At 45.3% G+C, this 13587-nt stretch overlaps 1 protein-coding gene across 5 annotated transcripts in view; it reads left to right on the plus strand.

The window, feature by feature from the left end:
• The window catches only part of PDCD11 (programmed cell death 11), a 55837-nt gene that overhangs the window by 12280 nt on the left and 29970 nt on the right, over positions 1 to 13587 (plus strand). For all 5 annotated transcript variants that reach the window (XM_009010218.5, XM_009010219.5, XM_009010220.5 and 2 more), the window contains 9 exons: positions 2493 to 2600; positions 5820 to 6026; positions 6781 to 6905; positions 7084 to 7144; positions 7809 to 7955; positions 9324 to 9575; positions 10913 to 11053; positions 11576 to 11770; positions 12695 to 12865. In XM_009010218.5, the coding sequence (XP_009008466.1) occupies positions 2493 to 2600; positions 5820 to 6026; positions 6781 to 6905; positions 7084 to 7144; positions 7809 to 7955; positions 9324 to 9575; positions 10913 to 11053; positions 11576 to 11770; positions 12695 to 12865 (1407 nt within the window). The remainder of the gene's footprint in view (positions 1 to 2492; positions 2601 to 5819; positions 6027 to 6780; positions 6906 to 7083; positions 7145 to 7808; positions 7956 to 9323; positions 9576 to 10912; positions 11054 to 11575; positions 11771 to 12694; positions 12866 to 13587) is intronic.

Consider the following 13587-nt stretch of genomic DNA (forward strand, 5'->3'; position numbering starts at 1 on the left):
CACTGTTACCCAGGCTGGAGTACAGTGGCGTGATCTCCGCTTACTGCAACCTCTGCCTCCTGGGTTCAAGTGATTCTCCTGCTTTAGCCTCCTGAGTAGCTGGGATTACAGGTGCCCACCCCCACACCCAATTAATATTTTGTATTTTTAATAGAGACAGAGTTTCTCTATGTTGGCCAGGCTGGTCTTGAACTCCTGACCTCGTGATCCGCCTACCTTGGCCTCCCAAAGTGCTGGGATTACAGGCATGAGCCACTGCGCCCAGCCAAAAATAATTTTTTTTAAAGTATTACATGTATATAGTCTAAAACTACTATCTAATAAGGGTAGCTGCTTGTCACATATGCCCATTGAGCACTTCAAATGTGGCCAGTGCTACATATTGAGATACTATTTTGGCTATATTATTAACCTAATATATCCAAAGAACTATGACTAAAATGTCTGCTGTTTCTTTGTAGTTTCTAAAATGTGACTGCTAGAAAACTTAAAATTACATATATGGCTAGCATTGTATTTCTGTTGGACAGTACTGATCTAAAAGGTCAAATGGTATTAAAAGGTTTTTTTTGAGACAAAGTTTTACTCTTATTGTCCAGGCTGGAGTACAATGGTACGATCTCAGCTCACTGCAGCCTCTGCCCACCCCCCATCCCCCCCGCCCTGGGTTCAGCAATTTTCATGCCTCAGCCTCCTAAGTAACTGGGATTACAGGCATGTGCCCCCCACATCTGGCTGATTTTTGTATTTTTAGTAGAGATGGGGTTTCACCATATTGACCAGGCTGGTGTTGAACTGACCTCAAGTGATCTGTCTCCTGCCTTGGCCTCCCAAAGTGCTGGGATTATAGGTGTGAGCCACCACGCCCAGCCTACTATGACTTTCTTGGACAGCTTTTTTTCCCTGGAATTGGCAGTCAGGTTTGCTTTTGTCATTTGTGAAATTCTCCTCCTATCAGTATTTTTTTCTATACCCTCAACTTTTTTTCCTCTCACTACAATTCTGCATGCTTTCAAATCCTTCAGGTAAACTATCAGTTGCTTTTTCCTCCCACCTAGAACCCCTTTTGATGACTTCCTGCTCTAGGATGGACTAGTTGCTCTGTAGGGCTCCGGCATAGCTGGTGTCCTAGGACTTCACTTCTGCACTCTCTTCTGTCTGTACTGGAGCCTTCTTTGATCCCATCTATTCTTCTTTTGGGTTTTCTCCCTTGTTTTATTGTGGCACATTGTCCAGAAACATCCTGGGAGAGCTTCTCAACTTTAACTTCCAATTCTCTGTGAAGTTTTTATTTAGATTGCCATATTGTGAGTGAGGTGCTAAAAAACTGTGAGCAAGTCTGTGTGCCTGTGTGGGATTGTTGACTGTTTTTTAAATTTTTATACTTAAAAAAAACATTTTTTTTGAGGCAGAGTCTTGCTTTGTCACCCAGGCTAGAGTGCAGTGGTGTGATCTTGGCTCACTGCTGCCTCCACTGTCTGGGTTCAAGCTATTCTCCTGCCTTAGCCTCCCAAGTAGCTAGGACTACAGGTGCCCGCCACCACCCCTGGTTGATTTTTATATTTTTGTAGAGACAGGGTTTCATTGTGTTGGCCAGGGTGGTCTCAAACTCTTGACCTCAGGTGATCCACCCGCCTCAGCCTCCCAGAGTGCTAGGATTACAAGCATGAGCCACCACGCCCGGCCTCTTGTTGACTGTTTTGTGAAATAGGAACAGGACTAGCAGGTTTAATTTGGGCAGCCTCCTAATGTGATCGTTATAGGTCTTCTCTGGCATATTATTCTCTAGAAAGGATCTGGCAATCTTCACCCACAGAGGTCTAAGCCTGGCTGCCCTAGAATGAGTAGCAGAAAGGGGCTGGATATCTCTGTACATGATATTTAGAATTTAATTGATGTTTTCAGAATTTGCACTCTTCCTGTTTTTTGATTCTGGTAACAGTTTTCCTGGAGAATAGGTCATGTATTTTGTGGGGAGGTAGGAGAGAGGACTTAGTTTTCTGATTTCATTCATCTCCCTCACCACTGTCTTTTTGAGGGGGTTGTCTTTTTTTGCTCTTTGGTGGCTCTGTAGGGTGACTTGGCTTGCTTGTGGTCAGTATCTCCCTTTTGCAAGCATTTGAGTTTTACCTTCCTACACTGGGCAGATATCTAAGTTAGTAACAATCTATTCCAATTGTCAGGCTGGCAGTTCCCCAAGGATGCATGTACAAAGCTCCTTCCATCCCATGGAAGACTCCCAGAGAGAGGGAGGATTGATGTCCTTCCTCTCTTAGGCTGGAAGGGGGGTGAGCCTACTAAAGAAAGAAACAGTCACTGTGGGAATTGTTCTGCCATTTAGTTTTATAGCAAGGAAAGATTGATAAGAGTTGGCTGGGGGAGGAGAGATACACAGGGATAATAAGGCATTGAGTGTTTATTGTGAGCAGTGTCTCACCTTCCTGGTTCTTTCAAATAAATGTTTTTTCACAACTTGTTCTATTTGTTTCTAGGTGACTCCATTTGGTCTTACGCTAAACTTCCTCACATTCTTCACAGGCGTGGTTGACTTTATGCACCTGGATCCCAAGAAAGCTGGAACATACTTCTCAAATCAGGCAGTAAGAAATGTTGAGCCTATATTTTCTTGATTCCAGTTGTGGCCTATGTGCAGTCCAGTATCACAGCTAGCTATAGGAAGCTCCTGGGACTGCATGTGTACATGTGTGCAGAGAGGAGATGAAGGCTCACACTTGTAATCTCAACACTGTGGGAGGCGGAGCACTTGAGGTCAGGAATTCAACACCAGCCTGGCCAACGTGGTGAAACCCTGTCTCTACTAAAAATACAAAAATTAGCTGGAGGTGGTGGCGCATGCCTGTATATAGTTCTAGCTACTCAAGAGGGTGAGGCAGGAGAATCGCTTGAACACGAGAGGTGGAAGTTGCAGTGAGCTGAGATTGTGCGACTGCACTCCAGCCTAGGCGACAGAGAAAGACTCCATCTCAAAAAAAAAAAAGTGTTAGGGAAGGAAAGTAAGAAACTCTCAGTGGCTTAACTGAAATTAGAGAAGAAGCAGATTAGAGAAGAAGGCAACTTTTAGTTTTTACTTTATAGTCTTCCGTATAGTTTGATTTTTTTTCCCTTTGGTAGAATTAATCTTTTGTTTTTATAATTTAAAGCAGTTTAAAAGAATAATGTAGGAGAGTAAGATACTTTTAAATAGTGAAAGGTGATTTTAAAAGTTCTATGAGTAGTACAGATCCAATTTTGAAAAAAATGTTAAAGAGTACCTCTGGTTAAAATACTGGAAGATTATGTAATCAAGTGTTAATAGTGATGAACTCTGGGTGATTTTTCTGTTCTTTTCTTTCTTTTTTAGACAGGGTCTCACTCTGTCACCTATGTTGGAGTTCAGTGGCACAAACATGGCTCACTGCAGCTTCAACCTCCTGGCCTCAATTGATCCTCCCACCTCAGTCCTCAGAGTAGTTGGGACCACAGGTGCATGCCAGGATGCCTGGCTAATAAAAAAAAAAATTCATAGAGGCAAGGTCTTGTCATGTTGCCCAGGTTGGTTTTGAACTCCTCGGCTTAAGCAGTCCTCTCACCTCGGCCTCCCAAAGTGCTGTGATTACAGGTATGAGCCACAACACCTGGCTCTGCTTGTGTTTAAATATTCAAATTTTCTACAATGAACATGGATATTTGGGAAGAAAATCCTAATACATGTTACTCAGAATTTTTTAGAATTCTAAAATGATTTCTTACTTTTCTTTTTTTAAATAGTAAAGTATGCTATAGAGAGTTTATTTACTTATTATTATTTTTTTGAGACGGAATCTTGCTCTGTCACCTAGGCTGAAGTGCAGTGGTGTGATCTCGGCTCACTGCAACCTCTGCCTCCTTGGTTCAAGCAATTCTCTGCCTAAGCCTCTTGGGTAGCTGGGATTACAAGTGCCCATCATCACGCCTGGCTAATTTTTTTGTATTTATAGTAGAGATGGAGTTTCACCATCTTGGCCAGGCTGGTCTTGAATTCCTGACCTCTTGATCCAACCGCCCTGGCCTCCCAAAGTGCTGGGATTACAGATGTGAGCCACTGCGCCTGCCTGCTTATTTTTTTTGAGACAAGGTCACACACTATTGCCCAGAGTGGAGTACAATGGCATGATCACGATTAGTTGCAACCTCAACCTCACCGGGTTCAGGCGATCCTCCCACCTCAGCCTCCTGAGTAGCTGGGACTACAGATGCATGCCACCATGCCTAGTTAATTTTTAAAATTTTTTGTAGAGATGGGGTTTTGCTGGGTTGCCCAGGCTATTCTTGAACACCTTGGCTCAAATGATCCTCCTGCCTCAGTCTCCTAAAGTGCTGGGATTGCAGGCTTGAGCCACTGAACCTGGCCGATAATTTTTTTTTTAAGTGAAACTAGGATTTTTTTGCTACCTAGGGATAATATTGTTAATATTTTCCTAAACCTCTTTTTAGTAATTTTTTTCTCCCTATAATCATTTGTGTAAGGAGTTGAAATATTTTACAAGTTTTAATCTTGTGATGAGATGAGGCTTTTTCTGGCATGTTTCAGAGGAGCCTGGGATGTAGTGACACCAGTACATGGTTTCTGTTGTATTATGGATGTATTAGCTCTGTGGTGTTGAGGGGACATCTGGTGTATAGTTTTCTGGCCTTGAGTAAACCTTCTGGCTAATATTTATTTATCTATTTTATTATTATTTCTTGAGATAGGGTCTCACTCTGTCCTTCAGGCTGGAGTGCAGGTGCGATCATCACTCACTGCAGCCTTGACCTCCTGGGCTCACTCAGGAGATTCTCCTGCCTCAGCCCCCAAAGTGGTGCATGCCACCATGCCTGGCTAATTTTATTTTTTTCTTTTTTGAGACTGAATCTCACTTTATCACTGAGGCTGGAGTGCAGTAGCACAATCTTGGCTCACTGCAACCTCTGCCTCCCCAGTTAAAGTGATTCTTGTGCCTCAGCCTCCTAAGTAGTTGGAATAATAGGCATGTGCTACCATGCCCAGCTAATTTTTATTTATTTATTTATTTATTTATTTATTTATTTATTTATTTGAGATGGAGTCTTGCTCTGTTGCCCAGGCTGGAGTGCAGTGGCGTGATCTCGGCTCGCTGCAACCTCTGCTTCCTGTGTTCAAACAATTCTCCTGCCTCAGCCTCCTAAGTAGCTGGGATTACGGGTGCATGCCACCACACCCAGCTAATTTTTTGTATTTTTAGTAGAGATGGGGTTTGACCGTGTTAGCCAGGATGGTCTCGATCTCCTGACCTCATGATCTGCCCGCCTTGGACTCCCAAGATTTTGGGATTACAAGTGTAAGCCACTGTGCCTGGCCTAATTATTTTTTTTTAATTAGAGAAGAAGTTTTGCCATGTTGACTGGGCTGTCTGAAACTCCTGATATCAAGTGATCCTCCCACCTCAGCCTTCTAAAGTGCTGGGATTACAGGTGTGAGCCATGGCCCCCAGCCTAATTTTTGTATTTTTTTGTTGAGACAGGGTTTTACTATGTGCCCAGGCTTGTCTCTTAATTCCTGAGCTCAAGTGTTCCACCTGCTTTGGTGTCCCAAAGTGCTGGAATTACCAGTGTGAGCCACCGTACCCGGCTTGAGGAAGCTTTGATTTAGTCAGAAATAGTCCTTATGGGACATTTTGGCTTTTTTGCATGCTGCTTGAAGCCAATTTGAGTACTTACATATTAAGGATGTGAGTACTTATATACCTGATTAGCACGTGGAGAGGCTGATGCCTGGAAGGCTCCTGTGTGTCTCCTGCTCATTGTGCCTTTCCTTTGTCTAGGTGAAGGCCTGCATCCTCTGTGTCCATCCTCGAACCAGAGTTGTGCGCCTGAGCATGCGCCCTATCTTCCTGCAGCCTGGACGTCCTCTCTCCCGACTCTCTTGCCAACACCTTGGAGCGGTGCTGACTGATGTTCCTGTCCAAGGCTTTTTCAAAAAGGCCGGGGCCACCTTTAGGCTGAAGGATGGGGTTCTGGCCTATGCCCGGGTAAGGAGGCCTCTTTGTTTAGTCAGGGATCTTACCACTGGATGGACTTTTGGAGCACAGGGAGCCATTTCTGCTTCTTAAATCCCTTGATGCTAATATTTTTGGATATTGCAGTTCTACTTCCTGTTCATAGTGATTGGAACAGTGTCTGTTGATGGTATTAGGATGCCTTAGAACCAGCTTGCCATATTTTGATACCTGGTCAGTGGTTAAATGTAAGGATGAGTTAGGATCCAGACCAGGGCCCGGCAGAGTTTTTCTTAAAGGGCTAGATCATAAACATTTTAGGCTGTGGGCCCTGTGGTCTCTGTCCTAATTGTTCCACTCTGTTGTTATGGCATGAAATTAGCCATAGACAGTATGTAAATGCACGGGATGGCTGTATTCCAATATGGCCTCTATTTACAAAAACAGGCACCAGGCCCCTCATCTGCTCGCCCACTTTCCCCCGCATTCCATATGGCTTTACGGTTAGCACTGTGCCCTAGAGAGTCCAAAGACAAGCTGCCACGATATCTCAAGAATGGCCCTTCTTGAGGGCCTTGACTGACCTGTGTTCTAGACTTTCTCTGACCTTACTGAGATTCTGTGATGGTAAAGAGCAATTTTTTAGTGTGAAGAATTAACCAGGCTATCAAAGTACTGTTTTTATGGTACATGATAAGTGTTGTTGAGTCCTTTCTATGGGCTGTAAGGTCTCATTGGCTCAGGCCTGTTGTCTCTGGCTTGTCCTCAATCACTTGGTACTTTGCAGCTCAGCCATCTCTCTGATTCTAAGAACGTCTTCAATCCTGAGGCCTTCAAGCCAGGGAACACTCACAAGTGTAGAATTATTGACTACAGCCAAATGGATGAGCTAGCCTTGCTCTCTCTACGAACGTAAGTCTGTCATTAACAACAGGTGGGGGTGTAGAGACGTGCACCTGTATGTGTGCATATTCTGTTTTTCCTGTGCTTGGTGAGGGATTTCTTTCTTGCCAGCATGACTGTGGTAGCCCTGAATTTTAGGCAGCCTCTGCCCTAGTTTATTTAATTCTGTGTTTTCTCCTTGTCCTAGGTCTATTATTGAAGCTCAGTACCTTAGGTATCATGACATCAAACCTGGGGCAGTGGTAAAGGTAAGATCTCAGCATATAATTAGGTACTCCCTCACCTTCAGGCATTCTTCAGTTCACATTCAGGTGACTGTCAGCTCATTAGTCCTTATGTGAACACATTGAAAGTCATGTTGCTTGCCTCTGCCTACTGACTAGAATTTCTTTCTCTTTCTTTGAGTAACTTGTAATTAATTTCAAGATAAGGTCTTACTAGCACCACCCAGCTACACAAAGGCAGTAGATCATAAATCCTGGGATTTGGGATTTGATGGTGATTATTAGACCAGGTCAAAAGTTAGTCCTGTGATAATTGAGCTACCTGGGGCATTAGTGACAAGCCAGTTCCAGTTACCTGTTCTCTCCAACCATTTGGCTCTAATTGAGCAGCTCCCTTTATATGTAGAGTTTGTTCCTTAGGAGACCTCAACATAGTCCCTTCCTTTGGGATATTTTAAGGCACACAGAAAGCACATGCTCACACAGAAAGATGCGAAGGCTCCCATAAATAAGGCTGTTGACATAATCCAGCTTAGCGTGAGGTGTGTGCTTCACCCTGTGCCATCTGGAATAGCACAGTTAACCCAGGAAGGTGGCTGCGAACAAGAGATGTGGCATGCTTTGTTGTAAGAGGTGGGGGAAGGGCCATTCTTGAGACATCGTGGCAGCTTGTCTTTGGACTCTCTAGGGCACAGTACTAACCATAAAGCCATATGGGATGCTGGTGAAAGTGGGGGAGCAGATGAGGGGACTGGTACCTCACATGCACCTGGCTGACATCCTGATGAAGAATCCAGAGAAGAAGTATCACATCGGGGATGAAGTCAAGTGCCGGGTGAGCCTCCTGAAGGGTCTCTTGGGGTTTTGGCTGGATGGGAAGAGAGCCGGTCTCAGCTGAAGTTTCTGCCTTTTTCCACAAAGTGAGTGTGTGATGTCTTCAGTGTGTCTAGTGCTGTACCTAGCAATAGGAAGAGAAAAATGAGTCCCTGTTTTGTGTAGTATGATTGGGAGTTAAAATATTCATACATGAAGAGAGAGCAAGCCAGCATGTGACCTTTTGCCATGTGGCTTGGTGCAGGTTGTGTACTCTTGTCGCACCTGAGAAAGAGGAGATGAGGGTGGGTTGGAGCAGCCAGAATCAATGACGTTATCAATAGCAACTGCCACTAACAGGCGTTCTGTACCAGTTACTGTGCTAGGCATGTGACATGGATTGTTTCATTTAATCCTTGAAACTGTACTAACAATTAAGTAATATTCATTTTGCAGGTGGGGAAATTAAAGCTTAGGAAAGCCAATTCTCTTGCCCAGAGTCACACAGCTAATAAGTGGCAGAATCAGTTTTTAAATTCAGCTCTGTATGACAATAAAGTTTTCTAGATTTCTGGCAGAGGTGGATCTTGCACCAGAAAGGATAGGTAGGATTTGGAAGATTGGGGAGAGCAAAGGGTATGTTCCAGGCACAGAAATAGCCCTGGCAAAGCTTCCAAAACATGGGAGATTTATGACAAAGGCTCGAATCCCAAGGAAAGCTTCATAGGGTTGTGAAGATTCAACATGATGAGGCACACAGAGTGCTTCCTGTACTCTGTAGGACTCAGCATGTTAGATTTTCCTGTATGCATATTATCTCACAATTGTTGACTCAGCAGAGGTAATGATTGCCCATTGGTGCAAAATTTTACAGTAGTAAGGTCAAGGGTTAAAATAAGGTTTTTCTGTCTTTAAGAAGATAACCCTCTGAGGAGTGAAAGACAGTTGCATCTTTGTCTTATTTCATAGCTAATAAACAGCAGTTCTAAGGTGGTAAATTGGTTCATCATTGGTTCTGTTAGACTAGATGCAAAGCCCACTAGGAAGGAGCTAAGATGGTGTAGAAGTTAGTGTGACCAGGACTATAGAGATGCTGTAAGATAATGAGTGTTGCTTCATGATCAGGAGTGGGTAGTTTGCAGTAATTTAAGGGAGGAATTACATTTGAAATAGTAGCTTGTATGCTCCAGGAATTATATTTGAAATAGTGATTTGTATGCTTTCTCATACAGCAGGAAGCAGGAAGAATCTGCAGCTGAGATGATTAGAGGAAAAGCCATAGCAGATTCTTGGGGAATGGCCCCATGGCCTTTGGGTTTAAGAGGTTGCCAAGACCAGCTCAGTGGCTCTCATACAGATAACTTGATGATAACCTATGTCTCTCCTCTAGGTTTTGCTTTGTGACCCTGAAGCCAAGAAGCTGGTGATGACCCTGAAGAAAACCCTGGTTGAGTCCAAACTACCGGCCATTACCTGCTTTGCTGATGCCAAGCCTGGTCTGCAGACACATGGCTTCATCATCAGGGTCAAGGACTATGGCTGCATTGTGAAGTTCTACAGTGATGTGCAGGGACTGGTGCCCAAGCATGAGCTCAGTACTGAGTATATCCCTGACCCAGAGAGAGTTTTTTACACTGGCCAGGTAACCCTTCCCCTAAACAGGTCCCCTCTACCCTTGGTGACCCCACAAACACAAATATGAAGAAGCAGTAAGTGAGGGGGGCTGTCTTTAAGAGGTTGAGGACAGTGGGGCAGTGGGTGTGAGTCCGCTGAATGGAAGGGTTTGAGACTTGGGGCAGTGGGTGTGAGTCCGCCGAATGGAAGAGATGGGGAACAGAATAGAGAGAAAGTCTCAGAGGTTTTCAGCAGAAGCTGGCAAGCTGATCTCAGGCATGCGTGGAAGAGGTCGATCTTTACCTGTAATAAACTCCTGCCTCTCATATCAGAAATTGTGAGGTCACTGTCACCACATGGGGGCAGTGCTGTAAAACTAGTGAGTCTCCATATCACTAGGAAAAACACTATTTTATTACTTTAAACAGATACATAATAATTGTACATATTTATGGGGTATACAGTGATTTTTTTTTTTTTTGAGACAGAGTTTTCCTCTGTCACTCAAGTGGCTGAGTGCAATGGCCCTTTCTCATTCACTGCAACCTCTACCTCCCAGGTTCAAGTGATTCTCCTTCCTCAGCCTCCTAGTAGCTGGGAGTACAGGCACGCGCCATCATGCCCAGCTAATTTTTGTATTTTTAGTAGAGACGGGGTTTCACTATGTTGGCCAGGCTGGTCTTGAACTCCTGACCTTGTGATCCGCCCACCTTGACCTCCCAAAGTGCTAGAATTACAGGCATGAACCACCGTATCTGGCCTTTTAAAAATTTTTTTTATTGTTTTGAGACAGAGTTCCCTCCATTACCCAGGCTGAAGTACAATGACATGATCTCAGCTCACTGCAACCTCCTCCTCCCAGGCTCAAGCCTCCTGAGTAGCAAGGATTATAGGCATATGCCATCATGCCCAGCTAATTCTTGCATTTTTATAGAGATGGGGTTTAACGATGTTGGCCAGGCTGGTCTTGAACTCCTGGCTTCAAGTGATCAGCCCACTTGAAGTCTTTCAAACTGCTGGAGTTACATGGGCCACTGTACCCGGCCACCATGTGACATTTCAATTCGTGCTTACAATGTGTAATGATCAAATTAGGGTAATTAGCATATCCAGACCTCAAACAGAAAAGTAATTTTTAAGACTTGGGTTGTACAAAACAAGTTATTTATGTCTTTCTTTTATCCAAAAGGCTGCCCTGTGGAGATTGTGTAGCGCTCAGTGCATTTCTTCTTTTCACTGCCTTCTGATCTGATCCAGGGGCTTGGTAGATCTCTCAAGGCCTCTGCAGCATTAGTGGAATGCATGCTGCAGGGCCTGCAAGGCCTGCTGGGAGGAGTTGGCCAAGCCTGTGTGGTTTTTCACCAGGTGGTGAAGGTTGCCGTGTTGAATAGTGAGCCATCCAAAGAGAGGATGCTCTTATCCTTCAAGCTGTTGCGTGATCCAGAACCAAAGAAAGAGCCTGCAGGACACAATCAGAAGAAAGAAAAAGCCATTAATGTTGGGCAGGTACCTGGACTTTTCTGGACAGGCTGTTTTACATTACAGTGACAGAGAGCAGGGTACCACTAACACATGGTGTATTGGAACCCATGAAGCAGAAAGATAGAGGCAGTTAGATAAGATTTTGGGGCTAGAGGGGTTCTTGAGAGAGGACCTCATACGCATTCTTTCCTGTGTGCCAGAACAAATGGAAGCTGTCATGAAAGTCCTGTTATGGTAGGGCTTTTCAGCAGTGGGCTGCTGCCCTCTTTCTTCTCGGGTCTCTAGTGCCAGCCTGCAGTTCTGGCTTTCCTTGGGCTTCGTGGAGGGACTTGAGAGAAGAGTTGTGATGGGCCCACACGAGTCCTGGTACATGTGCATGTATGTGCGTGCTGGGTGGTTGGGGTGGTGGGTGGGGTTTGGAAGAAACAGCTTTCTTCCTCTTAGTGATCCCTGGTGCTAAGTTTGATGCCCTGGAGCCCTCCCTGATCCGGACCAGGTTGTTCTCTGTTCATAAGTGCTATATTTGTGTTTCTCTTCTCTGGGTAGTTGGTAGATGTGAAGGTTTTAGAGAAGACCAAAGATGGGCTGGAGGTGGCTGTCCTGCCGCACAATACCCGTGCTTTCCTCCCCACGTCTCATCTGTCGGACCACGTTACCAACGGCCCACTGTTACATCATTGGCTCCAGGCAGGTGACACCCTTCACCGAGTCCTGTGTCTGAGCCAGAGCGAAGGGCATGTTGTATCCTTGACTGGTGTCTGTGGAGCAGAGGAAGGTGGGGGGCCATGGGTGCTTGCGTGGGAAATTCTGGGGAAATTAGTTAGAAACTTCATGGGGGAAAAGACAGCTATTTGACCTCAGAAATACCTCCACAAAACCAAACCAATGATGAAGGCTGTGCTATGGAAAGTAAGAGCAGGCCTGAATAAGTGCTGCCAGCAGATGCTGGTGGTCGGGGTGGAGTAGCCTGAAAGGTCACAGAGAAGGGGACTCTTGGGGGCTGGAAAGGAGGCCCAGTTGAGTGATCAGGAGCACATCTAGTTTCCTTGGGGCATTTAGTGCTTGCCACGTGGGTTAGAACAATTACTAACGTGGCTTCTGTCCTCCTTTCCTCTTTTTTTCCCCTACGCCTTCTTTGCTCATGGCTATAGGCTCAGGAATATTCCCTTTGGTCTTAGCATGGGTGCTTTGAAGGAGCCTCTTCTCACAGAATGTAAAGTTCATTCTCCTTGGAGTGAAAATGGGCAGAGGAGGGAAAATGAGTTCATCAGTGTGAAGAGTGGGCAGTGGAGGATTGTGTATGGTGGATCCAGCTGCCAGACCGGGGGGTGAGCTATCCCTTTTTTTGGTCCCTTCTCATAATGTATAGATGAGTGAATCGGGAATGGAGTAAAACTGTGATTCTCAGCTGTAGTCTGCAGTTGGGCCATGCAGATGGCTGGGACACACCAGAGTTTCTAATTCAATAGGTCTGAGTGGTGCTTGAGAACTTGCATTTATCCCATGTTTCGGGTGATGTTGATGCTGCTGGTCTGCACAGTTAGAGAATCACTGTAGGAGCAGAGGGTCAGCCTGCAGTTCTGCCTTCTCTGTGGAGAAAGGAGATGGGAGAGATGGACATTTCATCTGCCCTTTCTGGAACATTCCTTGATGAAGTACCACTAGCTTCTTTGCAGGAAGCCAGCTTTGGTCTCCACAGTAGAAGGTGGTCAGGATCCCAAGAACTTCTCAGAAATCCATCCTGGAATGTTGCTCGTTGGTTTCGTGAAGAGCATCAAGGACTATGGCGTGTTCATCCAGTTCCCCTCAGGTCTTAGTGGACTGGCCCCAAAAGCTGTAAGTTTAGTTCCATGTACAAGAGCTTGAGGAGAGACATGAGGTCACAGAACCTGAGGTGGGTGGGTGGGGAGGAGTAGGATACCTTACTTTTTTTTTTTGAGACAGAGTCCTACTCTGTCACCCAGGCTGGAGTGCAGTGGTATAATCTTGGCTCACTGCAACTTCGACCTCCCAGGTTTAAGCGATTCTCCTGCCTCAGCCTTCTGAGTAGCTGGGACTACAGGCGCATGCCACCATGCCCAGCGGATTTTTATATTTTTACTGGAGACAAGGTTTCACCATATTAACCAGGATGGTCTCAATCTCCTGACCTCGTGATCCGCCCGCCTCGGCCTCCCAAAGTGCTGAAATTACAAGTGTGAGCCACCACACCTGACATTTTTGCCTAGGCTGGAGTGCAGTAGTATGATCTCTGCTCACTTGAACCTCCGCCTCCTGGGTTCAGGTGGTTCTCCTGCCTTCCAAGTAGCTGGGATTACAGGTATCCACCACCATGACCAGCTTTTTTTTTTAATAGTAGAGACAGGATTTGACCCTGTTGCCCAGGCTGGTCTTGAACTCCTGGCCTCAAGTAATCCACCGGCCTTGGCCTCCCAAAGTGCTGGGATTATAGGTGTAAGCCACCACACCCAGCCACGGATACTTTACTCTTTTGAAAGATTCTCAGGGATACCACTTAAAGTTTGTGTGACATAAAGGCACCTGGGAGGGGTGAGTGG

Source organism: Callithrix jacchus, chromosome 12, assembly GCF_049354715.1.
Source record: "Callithrix jacchus isolate 240 chromosome 12, calJac240_pri, whole genome shotgun sequence".
Classification (NCBI taxonomy): domain Eukaryota; kingdom Metazoa; phylum Chordata; class Mammalia; order Primates; family Cebidae; genus Callithrix; species Callithrix jacchus.